This window comes from Chiloscyllium plagiosum, chromosome 8 (genome assembly GCF_004010195.1).
Source record: "Chiloscyllium plagiosum isolate BGI_BamShark_2017 chromosome 8, ASM401019v2, whole genome shotgun sequence".
NCBI classification, from domain to species: Eukaryota; Metazoa; Chordata; class Chondrichthyes; order Orectolobiformes; family Hemiscylliidae; genus Chiloscyllium; species Chiloscyllium plagiosum.
The window spans coordinates 86,082,722-86,099,945 of NC_057717.1; the positions used below are offsets into that span (position 1 = coordinate 86,082,722).

A 17,224-nucleotide genomic window follows, 5' to 3' on the forward strand; every position below is an offset into this window, starting at 1 on the left:
AGACTAACTGGTCTGTAATTCCCGGGGTTATCCCTATTCCCTTTTTTGAACCGGGGCACAACATTCACCACTCTCCAGTCCCCTGGCACCACCCCCATTGACAGTGAAGACGAAAAGATCATTGCCAACGGTTCTGCAATTTCCTCTCTTGCTTATCACATAATCCTAGGATATATCCCGTCAGGCCCAGGGGACTTGTCTATCCTCAAGTTGTTCAAAATGCCCAACACATCTTCCTTCCTAACAAGTATCTCCTCTAGCTTACCAGTCCGTTTCACACTCTCCTCTTCAACAATACGGTCCCTCTCGTTTGTAAATACTGAAGAAAAGTACTCATTCAAGACCTCTCTATCTCTTCCGACTCAATACACAGTTGCCCACTACTGTCCTTGATCAGACCTACCCTCGTTCTCATCATTCTCATGTTTCTCACATATGCATAAAAGGCCTTGTAAGGCAAGGCCCTTCTAGATGGTAGTGGTTGTGGGTTTGGAAGGTGCAGTCGAAAGATCTTTGATGATTTCTGCAGTGCATCTTGTAGATGGTGCATACTGATACTACTGAGTGTTAGTGGTGGAGCGAGTTGATATCTGTGGGGTATTATCATGGCTGTCTGCCCTCAATAAGTAAGTAGTATCTGATCCTTACACCAAAAACTCAGCTTCACAGAATTAAAAAATCAAACCTTTACCTTTCTTCCACATTAAAATCCAAGTTTCGTATTATGAATATGCCATAAATATTTATCACAAAATACTGTATACTGGAGATCACTGTCGAGCTCAGTGTTTCTAATCTACACGTTAATGATGGGAGGTGAGAGTTAGTGTCCACACAATGGAATGGTGCAACATAGATTGTGAAAGCAACATGAGAGAAGATCGGAGAATGTGTTTCTTTTGTGCAGCAAGTTATGATGATCTGCAATGCACTGCCTGAGAGGATGGTAGAAACAGATTTAATAGCAACTTCCAAAAAGCAAACTGGTTAAATGTTTGCAGGCGGGTAAAAATTGCTGAACTATCAAAAAAGTGCAGGGAAGGGGAATGATTGGATAGCTTGGTCCAACCATTGGCTCAAGCATATTGGGCCAATTGGCCTTCTCCTTACTGTTTAATTTGATGGTTCCTGATACATAGGGACCTGATGTGAAACACTATAGATGAGAAGGCTAAGTGATGAACGTGCTAATTCCAGCTGCAAACGGTTACCAGTACAAATTGCTACCATTACAAAGACACAACTTGGCTCAAATGTCTAACGTCATAGATGCTGCTCTGCTAATGAACTTGTACAACTCATTAATATGAAGCCAACAGCACAGTAGTCTTCTCATGAGAACTGGAAGCAGGAATAGGCCCTACGCACCTGCTGTACCATTTGATAAGATCAGACTAGCTCAGACTGTGGTCTCAAACTGACTCTCGTCTCCCGTACACTAAGAGTCCTCTACAAATCAATTATCAATCTAATTCACTCTTCGAATGACTCTGCCTCCAACAACTCTCTCGGCAAGAGAATTCTTCAGACCAAACATTTCTGCTTTATATAGGATCGACCTATTTTTAAACCATGTCCCCTAGCCCCTAATAGGCATTCAATATCAAGAAATATTTGGAGTGGTTTACAAGGGTGAAGGTGCAGTCCAGTGGGATGATTAATCAGTTCTGTCAAGGTTTGTGTAACAGCTGTTTTTTTTTTAAAGCTTACCTCAATTTGTTTGTCCTCAAATACATCAGCAATGCTTGTGTTAAAGGCAGAACCCGACAGCATAGAGGTGATGGGGTAGGTCAGGTCTAAGACGGTTTTGAAGACAGAGTTCATTGCCTATGGAAGACAGAAAGATGCGAATATTCTTAGTTGTATCTATGAACGCCTTGGCTAAACATGCAAATACTTTCCTCATTGAGTATTGACCAGTAGGTATGTATCCAGGATACTCAAAAACTACAACAAATATTCATTTGTTCGGGCTGATAGGTCGTTCCCTGTTTGTGCTGGATGATGGATATTAAAGAGTACAGCATAGAAACAGACCCTTTGGTCCAAATTGTCCATGCTGACCAGATAAATCCTAACCTAATCTAGTCCCATTTGACCAGCATTTGGCCCATATTCCTCTAAACCCTTCCTGTTTCTATACCCATCCAGATGCCTTTTAAATGCTGTAATTGTACCAGCCTCTACCACTTCCTCTGGCAGCTCATTCCATACACACACCATCCTCTGCATGCAAAAGTTGCCCTTTAGGTCCCTTTTATATCTTTCCCCACTCACCTTAAACATATGCTGCCTTGTTTTGGACTCCCCCATCCTTGGGAAAAGACTGTGTCTATTTACACTATCCATGCTCATGATTTTATAAACCTCTGTAAGGTCACCCCTCAGCCTCTGATGCTCCAGGGAAAACAGCCCCAGCCTGTTCAGCCTCTCCCTGTAGCTCAAGCACTCCAACCTGGCAACATCCTTGTAAATCTTTTCTGAACCCTTTCAAGTTTAACACATCTTTCCCATAGAAGGAAACCAGAACTGAATGCAGAATTTTAAAGTGGCCTAACCAATGCCCTGTACAGCCTCAACGTGACATCCCATCACCCATCAGTTGAAGCCAAGGGCAGAGCACCCTTGCCTCTGACATGGGCTTGAAGTTCTACTGCAGAAACTGCATCCGGAATCTGTGCGAGCAGCTCTAGTTGGCAGGAATACTGTCTCTCAGATCAGAGGTTAAATCAAAACCCTGTCGACTCTCTTGGGTGGACATGAAGGACCCTACAAGAGCAGAGAGCTTCCCTGCGTTTGCTGGCCAATAGTTATGCAACCAAAATGAGAAAACAGTTTTGGTCATCGTCGTGCTATTTATGCAGGTCATAATTTTGCACAAACGTTTTTCTTACATTAATACTGACTGCATTTCAAGAAGTATTTAGCAGACTGTAAAGCACTTAGGGTCATTCTAAGATCACAAAACGTGCAATGGAAATGCAAATCTGTCTTTTGTTAACTATATGCTTCACCTTTGACTGCTCAGGATGGATAGCCACCAAGGACAACACATTAGGTCATTTCAACTATAAATGGGCTCCTTTTCCTTTAATATTCTACAACAGGGCATTTCTGTGGCACTGTGGGGCACAGACTCTGTCTTGGAGCAAGAAGCTTCAAGTTCAAGTCCCACTCTGGGACCTGACAATCATGGAAGGTGGTGTATTAATTCGGTTAAACAAGTGGAATATCAGTTTGCAAATCCTCCCAACACATCACGGGGGGTAGGTGGTAAGATCGGCAGAGTTTCCTGGTCAGACATATGATGGGAGACATTGGTGTCTCTACTACCACTATGTAAGGCTCCAGATTAGAATGTGTATGTGAAAGTGCCACAATAACTCAAACTCTTGGCGTGAGGGACAGTTTGCTGAATGGCCAGTGTGCTGCAGATCAGTGCCAATACCTTAGGGTTTGATTTTTGTTCTGGATCTGGCAGATTCAGGACCTGCCTCCTTGCCCTGCCTGTTGTGACTGTTAGTCCACCATGACTTTGGGCAGAGAATTGGTGGCACAGTGGCTCAGTGGTCAGCACTGCTGCCTCACAGCGCCAGGGACCCATGTTTGATTTCCGCCTCGGGCTACTGTCTGTGTGGAGTTTGCACATTCTCCCCTTGTCTGCGTGGGCTTTCTCCGGGTGCTCCGGTTTCCTCCCACAGTCCAAAGATGTGCAGGTCAGGTGAATTGGCCATGCTAAATTGCCTGTAGTGTTCAGGGATGTGTAAGTTAGATGCATTAGTCAGGGGTAAATGTAGAGTAATAGGGTAGGGGAATGGGTGTGGGTGGGTTATTCTTCGGAGGACTGGAGTGGACCTGTTGGGTCAAATGGCCTGTTTCCACACTGTAGGGGTTCTGTGATTCTATGAGAATTGATGAGGATGATCTGACAGCGAGAAAGCTAAACTATGGCCCATGGTGATGAGTTTTGAACTCTGGCTGAATCCATCCTTTTTAAAAAAATTCATGTTAAGCTGAAACAATTCTGTTTAAAAATGACCAGATTCCCCTGTTATTTGGAAATGCAAATAAAGGGTGACTAGAAAATATGAAGCTCTCTTTGTTAGAATGAGTGATCTCATAGATATATAACATTCTTCAGAAGTGAGACGGACTATTCCCAGTGGCTGAGAGGTCAGGAACAAGGGAGAGTAAATGAAAAATATTTCAGGCAGAGTAGGAGAAACTTCATTATTTAAAATCAGAGGCTGTAGAATACACAATTGGAGATGATGTTTGAAACAGAGACATTCATGTTTCAGAACAGGTCAAATGGATGACCAAATGAAAATGGATGTTGGAGCTCAGGAGGATCCTGAGATTGTGCCAGGTGTTCTCATGTTTCTGGATCAGTTTTGTGGAAGATAAAGAAATGAAAAAGCTAGAAAAAGACTTACGTTTGCCCACTCTCTTGCTCTCTGCTTCGTCCTCACTGCACTCCGCTCCTCAGCATATAATGCCCCAATAAATGACCCAATAGAGGTTCCTCCGACAATATCGACCGGGATTCCAATCTCCTCCATGGCCTTCATTACACCGACATGTGAACATCCCCTGAGAGGGTCAACAACAAGAAGAGGGCAGGAGAGAAAAGAGGGAAGGGCAGGGTGATAATGAAGATGGGTTAGATGTCGGAACGAAGAGAAGGTGAGGTGAAAGAGGAAGGGTAAGAGAAAGCAGGGGAGTGCAGGTTTGGATGGAGATAGCACTGTTACAATCACCACTCACGCTTCCAAAATACAACCTCTCACACACAAGAATTCAGAAACATTGCTGCAGTCTGGTTGTTTTTGGGAGCCCAGCTTCATCCTGTCCTCTGCTGCACGTCTGCACAAACAGCACTCGATGTGAGATGCAACAAGAGGTATTGACATCAGGTAGCAACAAAAAGCCAAGTTTGATTCTGTCTTCACCTGTACAGTCCTGCAGTGACCCCGAGATCACTTTCAGCAAAAGTCCGTTATGATTTTCCTCTGGTTGGAAGAAGAGTTCTGCTTTTCCAGTGTCCCATACCAGACAGTGAGCAGCGCTGACTGGAATCTGGAACCTGACTGACTCCTGACCCATTATTAGTGGTACAGGACAGAACGGTCAGCTATAATAATGCTATAATTAAAATTCTAGCAACAAAGTTCAGAGGGTGTGGGAGTTCCTTGTCTGTCAATGCTACAATTGAGCTTTAGATGATTAAGATTGTTCAGGATTGTATTTTCTGGTTTAAAAGATTGTCAAATTTTGGGACTGTATCTTTGAATGCAGCGAAGACAATAACGATAAGATGGCCTGTGCAGGAATCTGTCTGACAGTGAGTATGGTTAGTTTAATTATTAGAGATCAGAGGAAGATTCACATTGCTTTATTGAGGGGCCAGGTGCAAGATTTTTGGGTTTGGGGACAAGGACAGTACGATATACATTAAATAACAAAAAAAAAATGACAGTACTGTTGAGCCATCTTGTGATAGTGTCCCTTCCCCGAGCCAGAAAGCCCCGGTTCTATTCTTATTGGCTCCAGAGGCATGTCATAACATTTCTAAACACATTAATTAGAATATATCTAGAATAAAATGAAAATAAAACGTGAGAGTATGATTTGACCCCATCATGAGTAAACCACAAGTCTCCCAAAGTCCTGGAAAACTATAATATAAATCAATTACTAAACAGTTGTGCAAACTATCCCTTTACTTCTATGATGAAAGGAAGTTGGGATGTAGAATAACTAATTAATTTTACTTTTAAGATAAAAATAGCATGCATTTCCATTGCCACGATGAGGAGGACAGAGGAAACCATTTTGACACTAGGTTACGAGCTTACATTTAACCCAGTAATATAGGAAACATAGGAACAGGAATAGGCTATCCAGCCCCCTGAGCGTGTTCTGCCACTCAATTAGATCATCGCTGATCTATGACCAGACTCCATACACCTCCATTTGACTCTTATCCCTAAATACTTTTCTTTAACAATAAATCTCAGATTTAAAGATAACAACCGATCCAGCATCTACAGCCATTAGTGGAGGAGAATTCCAAATCTCGTCCACCATTTGTGTACAGAAATGCTTCCTAACATCTCTCCTGAATGATGCTGCCCACATTCTAAGACTATGCCCCTAATTCTAGAGTTTCCAACCAGCGAAAATAGTTTATCTTTATTTATCCTATCTTTTCCTGTTAATATAGAGTGATAGAGGTTCAAATCATCCATGTCGACCAGGTTTCCCAAACTAAACTAGCCCATTTGGCCCATATCCCTAAAAACATTTCCTGTTCATCTACTTGTCCAACTGTCCTCTAAATGTTGCATCTACCACCTCCTCTGGCAGTTCATTCCATACATGAACCACCCTCTGTATATGCCCTCCATGATTCTGCAAACCTTTACAAAGGTCACCCCTCAGCCTTTTAAACTTCAGTGAAAACATTCCCAGCTTATTCAGCATCTCCTTATAACTTAAACCCTCCAATCCCAGGAAATCCTATGGCAACTAGAACTGTGCACAGTCTTGAAACGTCGATCAGATCAGCCCTTAACCTTCTAAATCCTAGACAAAAAAAGGCCTCATTTATATGATCTGTCCTCATGACTTAACTCCTGAATTCCAGATATCAGTCTGGGAAAAATCCCTCCAAGGCCAATATATCTCTCCTAAGGTGCACTACCCAGATCTGGACTTTAAGTGGGGTCTAACTAGGATTTTGCATAACTGCAGAATAACTTCTGTACATCAGTCCTTCAGACATGAAGGCTAGTATTCAATTAGCATTCTTGGCTGTTTTCTGGGCCTGTTTGTGACATTTTAAAGATCTATGCAGCTGAACACCCAGGTCTCTTTGAATATCACAGATGGACAGCTGCTCTTGGTATACCTAATGTGGTCTGGAGCCATCTGAAATGTCGAGAGCAAGAGACTGTACCAACCAGGCCTGCGCTTTAGGCAAACAAAATGTTAACTGTCCAAAAGGCAGGTGGATCTCACACTCAGATGTAAGACTGAGTGTTTGACAGGTTTGAGGTTGAAGATTTGCCCAGTTTGAAGCCAGAGGAAGTAGTTTGCAGTGCAATCCTCACAGTGAGCGCTATTCCTGGGATTTGAAGTGACCCGCTGGGAAGTGACAAAAGAAGCAGCCCAATAAAAGATGGAAGCAGCTCTGAACTGTTTTCGATAACTATAACTTCATCAAGGTTACAATGAGTGATAAGTAAAAGGCTACTATCCACTTGTTTAAAGTATTCAGGGTTTGCAGCTCGGGTTTGGTTGTGGGTATGTTCACTGAGCTGGGAAGTTGATTTGCAGATATTTCAGCCCTGTCTGGGTGACGTCTTCAGTGCTGTGGAGCCTCCTGTGAAGTGCTGCTGTACTGTCCCTTCTGGAATTTATTTGGTTCCGTTGCTGCTGCTTCCAGTTGCTCGTTGTAGTGACCGGTTTTGGATCTCAGTCTAGGTATTTGTTGATGGAATCTGTGGAAGAGTGCCATGTTTATAGAAATTCTCCGGCTGTCCTCTATTCAGCTTGTCCTATGATCATTGTGTTGTCCCAGTTGAATTTGTGATCCTTGGTGTGTGTGTATGTATATGTGTGTGTATGTATATGTGTGTGTATGTGTGTGTGTGTGTGTGTGTGTGTGTGTGTGTATGTGATTAGATTAGAGTACTGTGCTTCTGGAATTGATTTGGTTCTGTTCCTGCTGGTTCTGGTTCCTAGTTCCAGTTGGTTATTGTAGTGGTCGGTATATTGGGTCTAGGTCAATGTGCTTGCTGATGGAGTCTGTGGATGAGTGCCACGTTTCTAGAAATTCTCTGGCTATCCTATATTTAACTCGACCTATGATTGTTGTGTTGTCCCAGTCGAATTTGTGATCCTTGTCATGTGTGTGTGTGTGTGTGGCTACTAGGGACAGCTGGTCGTGGTGTTTAGTGTCTAGTTGGTGTTTGTGGATGCGGATTGCTAGTTGTCTGCCTGTTTGTCCTATATTGTGTTTTGTGTAGTCTTTGCATGGAATCCTGGGACAACACAACAATCGTAGGACAGCCAGAGAATTCCTAGAAGTATGGTACTCAGACATGGACTCCATCAACAAACACATCGACCTAGGTCCACTATGTGGGCCACTACAACGAGCAACTGGATCTGACAACCAGAAGTAGCAGGAACACAACCAAATAAATTTCAGAAGGGACAGTACAGCAGCGCTTCACAGGAGGTTCCAAAGCACTGAAGATGTCGCCTCGACAAGGGATGAAACATCTGCAAACATACCCATAACCATGACAGTTTGAAGTATTATTATACCCCATACAAATGAAAACAGTGAGTTAATGCTTTTAGTAATTTGTCACAGTAAAGTTAAATGTGAAGTCTGCAGTGTTATGTTATTCTTTCAGTTAAATTTGAAGGTAAAATGTCTCTTTAAAAGGTATTGGCTTCCATGGAGACTGTCAGAAACTGCTGTGGCTTTCAAGCCCACATCAGAACTGAGCTGCATAGGTTCCTTAGCACTACATCTACACTGACATCAACACCAGTGCAACAACAGCAGTTCAGCCTGATCCAACCCTTCAAATGCAAAACACTGTTAAGCTGCAGACTGTTAAAAGGACACTGGGCCAGGGCCATTTAATGAAGGGCTTATGCCAGAAACATCGATTCTCCTGCTCCTTGGATGCTGGCTGAACAGCTGTGCTTTTCCAGCACCACACTCTTGACCCAAGGATCTTTACCAAAAACTATCACACAGATTAGGCCAGGCTTGGTTGGGGAGTAGAGAACTCTTCACACATGGGAACGTGAGAGGGGGAGAAAGAACAGCGCAGCAGGTCAGGCAGCATCCAGGGAACAGGAGAATCGACGTTTCGGGCATAAGCCCTTCAAGGGCCCTTGAAGGGCTTATGCCCGAAACGTCGATTCTCCTGTTCCCTGGATGCTGCCTGACCTGCTGCGCTGTTCCAGCAACACATTTTCAGCTCTGATCTCCAGCATCTGCAGTCCTCACTTTCTCCTCTGAGGAGAAAGAACAGGCCATTTATGGGGTCAAACACTGACGGACACATTCTGGGAGTGGCAAAAGATTCAGCCTGAATTCTAGGCAAGATAGCTTGAGGGACATTGCAAATCTATAAGATCAATGGGAATCTGAGCTTTATAACTCTGCTTTTCCATCAGGACTTCTGACCATTTTTAATAAGTGAACACCCTGGACATCCCAAGTAAATCCTTGACAAATGTGCTTCCATAGAATCGAGAAAGATAGTTTGTGCATCAGTGACATTCCGAAACAGCATGGAACGTACATACACCACTTAAACATGGAGGGTTGGTGGCGGGCGGAGGAGGAATGTGCGTCAACTAAAAAAAAGTGTTTTGCAGCCCACTCCGACTGCTGCTCCTCATTATTAACAACATCTCAACTAGTAGTTAAACTTTAGTTACCTGGCTCCACCCCCTCCTAAGACCAGTGCGATCGTGTTTCCTGTGAGGATTCGAGCCAGTCGAGAAAAGTCACTGTGTCGATCTGCTGTTTTCTCAAATAGTTTTTCATACATCTCCCTCTGAAAGAAGAATGATAATTACTCCTTGTCCTTCTCAACTTCCAAGACAACTTTCTTCTACCTCACTTAACATTGCTTGCTCCAGACCCTTACTGCCTCATTGCCAAAGCATGCATTCCCAGCAAGCTACCCACAGTAAATTAGTTATTCCAATTTTCCCACCTCGCCTCACAGATCTGCACTCCTGCAGCCACCGGTGGTCAGATAGCCCATGCCCAGTTACCAATTTTTGGAGGCTCCGACGAGAGAAGATCCTGCGAGGACACTTGATGTGAAAATGTCCTGAACACCAGCTCCTCATGTTCAGCCACTCCACGGTCCGGGAAGGACTGGGACCATCTTCCTTATGTAGAAGGATGAGTTGCTTCAGTGCCCGGACAGCTGTGTTCTCTAACATCTGTTCCAGCTGCAGAGATGGAGTGCAGAGACATATAACCAAGAAATACTAGCTGTGTAGACACATACTCCATGTGAGAGGGGCATGGATGGACAGCACAAATGTAAAGGTTGCCTCTTTATATTTTTCTGTATTTTCAATTGTGGACTGAAAAGGGAAAAAAGACTGTTTTAAAAACCAAGGATTGTGGAAAGGATTGCTGTACTTCAGGAAAGTTACCTGACAGTGCACGCAAGGTAGGAGTAACGTTGAGTTTTGAGTCGAGATGAGTCTTCATCAGAGCCGATGTGAAGTGTAGAGGAGACAGCATTTATGCTATATTGGGGAGAGGGGGTGGTGGGGGGCACGAGGGGCAAAGGGGTGCTGATCCACTGCTGTATAAATGCTGGCCCCCTCCACACTTCAGCTCCAAAAAGAGAGTCTTCTAGATTCTCAACGTTAGCTGTCTCTCTCTGCACGGCTGCTGCCTGAAGTACTGTGACTTTCAGCATTTTTTGTTATCACTGCTTGGAAGGTGGTCGAGGTAGAAACCCTCATAACGTTTAAGTAGTATTTAGATGTGCACTTGCAATGGTAAGGCATACAAGGCTATGAATCGTACGAAGGGATGAGCGCTTTAGCCAGTAGAGACATATTTGTCGGCATTCAGAATTGTTTACCTGTAGCTAGAATCTAGTTATTTGTAATAAACAGCAATTTTTGTCAAGTGTAAAATCTTAGTTTGTAGTTCCTGTCAACCTGGGTCTGAAGGTCAATTTGGGGAACTCTGTGCACTTGAATAACATCTTTAAATTTTGTGACAACTCAGAATAATATGACTTGATTTCTGAATTTTTCAAGATTTTGAACACTTCGGTGACATCCGTTTTCACCTTCCTGACCTTCAGAAGAATGAGCCCAGCTTCCCCAGTCACCTCACAGAAGGGAAGTTCCTCACCCATTGCATGGTCCTAGGAAATCTCCAGTGGGAGACAAAAGCACTGCCTGTGCTACAGTATCCAGGGACCAGCAGGAAAATCCCATTCTCAGGTCAGAGAACAGATTTTACTTAAATTGCTGTAATCTTGACATTTAGCCATCTAGCACTCGGGGATGGGAACAAATATACATCATTCTCAAAATTTCCAAGCAAGTGCATCATTATTGCCTTATAAAGTTTGTTTTAACAGAAAAAGCGGAACACGTCTTAAAAATAAATGCCACATCTGAAAGGATCCTTTATCTTTTCTCCTTATTAATGTGAATGTGTTGCTCCTTAAATTAAAATTCTTTCACGTAAGGTGGGAGTCACTGGTAAGGGCCAACAACTGTTTTTCATCCTTAACTGAGTGGTTTACTCCATCATATTCAGTGGGGCAGTTAACAGCCAACCTGCAGTGAATCTGGAATCATATGTAAGTGAGGATGGCAGATTTTCTCCTCTGAAAGGACTTTAACCAATCAGATGGATTTTTCTGCTCCAATCAATGATGGTCAGCATGTCCACCAATACTAAGACTAATTTTGTATTCCACATTGTATTAATCAATTTAATTTTCACCAACTACCATGGTGGGATTTGAACCCACGGACCAAAGGATTAGCCTCGAGCCTCTGGGTTACAGAACTTAAAACATTACAGTGCAGTACAGGCCCTTCGGCCCTCGATGTTGTGCTGACCTGTGGAGTCAATCTGAAGCCTATCTATCCTACACTATTCCATTTTCATTCATGTGTTTATCCAATGGTTAGGGACGTTATCATTGCGCCTCCATACCCCTGCATTTCTCCATTTCAGGCTCCCAGAAGCAAGACGATAGAAAGCAAAAGTTGGTTATACAAACATATCAAGTGAACAACTTCAATTATTCATTCCCTTGAATTGTGACACAGCATGGGCTAGCTTTGCATTGTGTGCAATTCCAACACAGAACTCAATGGTTTGCTCAAAGTGCTACCTTCCAGCAAAAAACACTAGTTGCAGATGGTGGCACGGTGGCTCAGTGGTTAGCACTGCTGCCTCATAGCGCCAGGGACCTCAATTCCAACCTCAGGTGACTGTGAAAACTCCACACAGACATGCTCCCTGGCTCTTCCTCTGGGTGCTCCGATTTCCTCCCACAGTCTAAAGGTGTGCATGTAGGGTGGATTGGCCGTGCTAAATTACCCACAGTGTTCAGGGATTTCAGACGAGTTAGGTTAGCCATGGGTAAGACAGGACTACAAGGATACGGTCTCGGTGGGTCGGTATGGACTTCATGGACTGAATGGCTTGCTTCCACACTGTGGGGATTCTACGATTCTATGATGTGTCATCATGGAAATACAGTGGTACAGAGGAAATGCTACACCATTGACTAACACATTAAACTGAGGCCCTGCCTGTCCCCTCAGATGGGCAATGAAAGATTGCAAAACATTAATCAAAAATTAAGATGATGAGAGGCATAAATAGAGTGAATAGCCAGAGACTTTTTCCCAGGGCAGAAACATCTATCACGAGGGGACACAATTTTAAGGGACTTGGAGGAACGTTCAGAGGAGATGTCAGAGGTGGATTATTACACAGAGTGGTGGGTGCGTGGAATGCACATTAGGGACATTTAAGTGACTCTTGGATAGGCACATGGATGATAGTAAGATGAACGATATGTAGGTTAGTCTGATCTTAGAGTAGAATAAAAGGCTGGCACAACATCGAGGGCTGAAGGGCCTGTACTGTGCTATACTGCTCTATGTCTATGTTGAAGATGAGGAGAGGATTTCTCAAAGGGTGTTATCTCATTTATTGTAATATACCTTTAATTAAAATCCCTTCTAGGCCAAATATGTAAAACTTCCTGAATATAGTTAAAACTTTCTAGAAATAGACACAATTCAAGGAATTCAAATATCCTAAGTTCTATTCCCCAAGTGGCTGGGACAATTTCTTTCCTATCTTTCTGCGGCTGTATAGATTTACTTTTCTATTACTCTGCTCCCTTACCTTTCCCTAGTTATCACAGCCAGTGGGTTTTCATCAGTGACATCAGGTTGCTGCCAACAACTCAATCTATCAACCAATTTACACAGTAGGTTACAGGGAATGAGCCAGAAATGCTATGCAGGGTCTCATGCTACCTCTCCCAAGGTGGGCTCTTGGTCTCCGAGTCCGATGATGAGGATGCAGTCAGCCTGCCGAATGCAGCGTTGGGTCCAAGGTGTCATGCCGTAGTCAGTCTGGTACAACACAATGCGGTGGATATCCTCTTGCTGGGCCAGCCAGCCTGACAGACGGTATTCATGGATGCTGAAAAAGGGGATCAAAACACTGACTGTTTGCCCACAAAGCAGCCTATGTAGCTAGTCTACTCTACGTGACAACTGTCAACGTCAATGGGAAGACAACTCTCGAACATGAAAGCAGTCAGCATTGAACCAAGTTGGAATAAGCAACATTCTCCTGCGAAGGCCACTGCCTCCAATGGGTAGCAAACTAAACTAGATCAGGACAGCTACATTCAGGCACTGCAAACCATTCTGATGGTTAAACAAACATGGAAAACTTAACAGATGTTAATTCATTTCATTTACACTGGCAATGACTCTCACAGTTCAGTGGGGGATGACCAGGGGTGGGCTAGGCAATGGGTTTCTTGAACAAACAATGCTAGATATTTTTAATCAACCTCTTTGGATGCATTATTACCCACCTCCAGGGGCAGGTGGGACTTGAACCATTCTGGTCTAAGAGGTAGGGACTCTACCACAAGCACATGTAACTAATGCGAGTTATTATGCATTGTTTATTGCAACAACACAATGGGTGTTTCAGTGGTATTTTTGCATAGAATACTGCTTGGAGCATCAAAAGTTTCCAATAATGTATGGATGTCTTTCCCACAAATATTCCAACAAAGCAAAATGGCAGGTGCGGACAGCATTTGAGTATGCTTGAACTATACTGTAAATTTATAGGCTTGTCTTCTCAAAATTGCATGATGCCTGGAGTTATTTTTGAGCTGTGACAGCAATATTAGTAATATTAACAGAGTGTCAGTAGAAGCAGATGGCACAAAACAGCAGCTTGTTTCCCATCTCCTCCTGCTCCCAAACTGTGCATTAACATCTCACCCATCTGCTTTGGGCAAGAAGAAAGGAGCCTCATGAATTTAAAACATAATTTTGGCCTTTGGCTGAAAATAAGTAGATGCTGAAGTAGTTCAGATTTAATTGCATGTCCATCCAGTACACGTATGAAGGTACAGTTCCCAGGCTAAATTAAAGACATGAAAAACTCCCTACTTCCTAATTCACATGAGAGATCATCTTAAAGATACAAGGGTGGTCACAGTACATCCTGAGCATCAGGCGTACGGAGTGACACTGTAGGTAAAAGGAAGCACTCTGCACTGTATGACACTGGACAGGTTTTGTTTCATTCTCAAACGATGCTCCAAGATGGTTATAATTAAAATAAAAGGAACTATTCCCTGTCAAGGTACCCAGTACCATCACCACCTTCATTTCTCATGAAACTTCAAACATCCCCAGGAGAAACCTGCCTGTGAGGAGGACTACACACGATCTGAACTTTGCCAAGACTTCATTATTTTATTTAGTCTTGTCTGGGATCACTGGCAAGGCCAGCAGTTTTTTGCCCATCAATGCTACAAATGAACTGATTGGGTCTCTAGGTCATTTCAGTCAGCAGTTAAGAGTGAGCCAAATTATTGTGGGTCTGGAGCCACATATAGGCCCGATGAGGGAAGGACAGTAGTGAATTAAGTGGATATTTACAACAACAGTGACAGGGTTACACGGTTACCATTGAATCAGCTCTTAATTGTAGAATTCTTTTTTGTACAGAATTCAACTTTCACCATGTGCCACAGTGGGACTCAAACCACCATGTGCCACAGTGGGACTTAAATCACCATGTGCCACAGTGGGACTCAAATCACCATGTGCCACAGTGGGACTCAAATCACCATGTGCCACAGTGGGACTCAAATCAATGTCTCCAGAACATCAGCCGAGAGCTTTATATTACTGACCAGGTGTCATAACCATTAAGCCATCACCTCCCTTAAATCCCCATTGATAAACAACTATCTGATTGATCTTTGAGAAATCAGTTCAGATTTGTTTGACGCATGTAACTAAATTGTGGATAAAGTTATGCCAGGAAATGCCTGCTTTTAATAACTTAATAAAGTTAATTATTATTCATCTTTAAATCATCTGTCCCTAAAATCACATATCACCAGATAGCAGCAACATCCCAGTTATAAACTGCAATTCAGGCGGAATACAGTATTGAATACTATACAGTTTGAGATGATTGATATTCTTAGTCAGTATTCTTACCTGTCCAGTGCTGACGCACCCAGACGCTGCCGAATAATATCACTGGTCATCAGCAATGTGGGCCCTAGCAAGTTACAAAGACAGCCATTGAGAGTTATTGTCATCGTCAACACCACACTGGGTAAGCAGTCAAAGCAATTCACTAGCCAGGCAGCATGTGGATCAGATGGTAAAAGACTCAGAAATACTCCCCAATCCCCTCCTTGTTCCTGGGAGCAGGCCAAGTCCTAATGAGGTCAGTCGCCGAGAAAACATTTCTGCATCAAAGCAAATCAGAGAAGTACCAGCCTCATAGTGGAGATGTGAAGCAATCGCTGCTGAGGGAAATCCACATAGACATGGGCATCGGGTGAAAACTGATTGAACATGACTGTGATGGCATGACAGTTCAATAGAGCGCTGGCACTGAACCCTCATACACTTCAGCCATTGTTTGACTGTGGAGGGTCAGAGGTTGAGGGTGACCTTGTTGAGGTTTATAAAATTATAAGGGGCATGGATAGGATGAATAGTCAAGGTCTTTTCCCTGGGGTGGGCAAGTCCAGAACTAGGGGGCACAGGATTAAGATGAGAGGGGAAAGATTTACAAGGGTCTAAGGACTTTTTCACACAGAGGATGGTGTGTGTATGGAATGAATTTTCAGAGGAAGTTGTGGAGGCTGGTACAATTACAACATTTAAAAAGCATCTGGATGGGTATATGAATAGGAAGAATTTAGAGGGTTATGGGCCAAGTGCTGGTAAATAGAAGTAGATTGGGTTAGGATATCTGGTCAGCATGGACGAGTTGGAGCGGAAGGTCTGTTTCTCTTCTGTACATCTCTCTGATTCTAAAGGGAAACTAGACTTCAGGGAAGAGAGAACACTGAAAAAAGAAAACCGGGATTAAAGGATGGAACACAAAGAAAAAAAATCTCTCCCGAAAGATATCATTGATATTGATTTCTCTATAATCTGATGAAAGGTGTTTCAATTGGAGAACATTTATTGGCTTGTTATAGAATTCAAAGATAGTAGGGGGCAGATAATCACTTCTGCATTTAAACCTGCCATTATTTTAATGTAATTGGCTTTGTACATTTGGACCTGCCAGTTTCTTTACAATTTCCACTTGGTGAATGTATCTTGAGGATTAATTTATTTGTGGTGAATGCACTTTTCTTATCCCTCCTGCACAAACCACAGAACCTCAGCAGCTCGTGAGCAACGTGTTGATTGTTTGCAAGGTTGACTAGAGTGCTGAGAGTTGGACGAGTTTGGGAAATCTTAAGCTTGGTCTAAAAATTTAACTTTATTCATAGTTATCATTTAACGTCTTTGACTCTCTTCAAAACTAATTTTCATCCAGGCTGAAAATCCCAAGAATTCTCTGCCTGAGACCAGCTGAAGGTAATTAATTCAGGAAAGTGGCTTCATCTGTTTTTTTCTTTAACCTGAGGCCTGAGCTAACAGAATAGCATATAAACAATAGCATCTCAGTGCAAATTAATGTGGAGTGCAACTGAGCTGGGTACTGAGAGTTGTGTGAATAAGGTAGTTAGTTGAAGGAGATGCCTTTTTGCTTTTTGTATTCAATCTGTCGTAATTGGTCCTCCATTAAGGGAAGAAGTTGGCTGCTTAATGAGTATTTGGATTTAAAACAGTTCAGGAAGAAGTGGTATGATTAATATATTAAAAAAATGATTATAAATAATTGGATCAAGTAAACTGAATAATTAAAACACATTAAAGATTGTGACACGTCACAAGTGTTGTGACAACTTGAGAGAGCTCCTGGGTGCTGGTCTGATCAGAGTCCAACATATTAGGGAAAGTTGCTTGGATATTTTGAACCAGGAGGTGGTCACACCCCATTGGAATTGGATTCTGATTTAATCAGTGGTCAGGTACAGGGGATCATGACTAC

The 17,224-nt window shown here is 42.9% G+C and overlaps 1 protein-coding gene across 7 annotated transcripts in view; it reads right to left on the reverse strand.

Annotated features, from left to right (window-relative positions):
• pnpla6 (patatin-like phospholipase domain containing 6) overlaps positions 1-17,224 on the reverse strand; it is a 145,711-nt gene that overhangs the window by 49,346 nt on the left and 79,141 nt on the right. For all 7 annotated transcript variants that reach the window (XM_043694670.1, XM_043694672.1, XM_043694668.1 and 4 more), the window contains exons 18-23: positions 15,319-15,382; positions 13,090-13,258; positions 9,817-9,999; positions 9,475-9,593; positions 4,437-4,593; positions 1,711-1,827 (exon numbers count right to left, since the gene is read on the reverse strand). In XM_043694670.1, the coding sequence (XP_043550605.1) occupies positions 1,711-1,827; positions 4,437-4,593; positions 9,475-9,593; positions 9,817-9,999; positions 13,090-13,258; positions 15,319-15,382 (809 nt within the window). The remainder of the gene's footprint in view (positions 1-1,710; positions 1,828-4,436; positions 4,594-9,474; positions 9,594-9,816; positions 10,000-13,089; positions 13,259-15,318; positions 15,383-17,224) is intronic.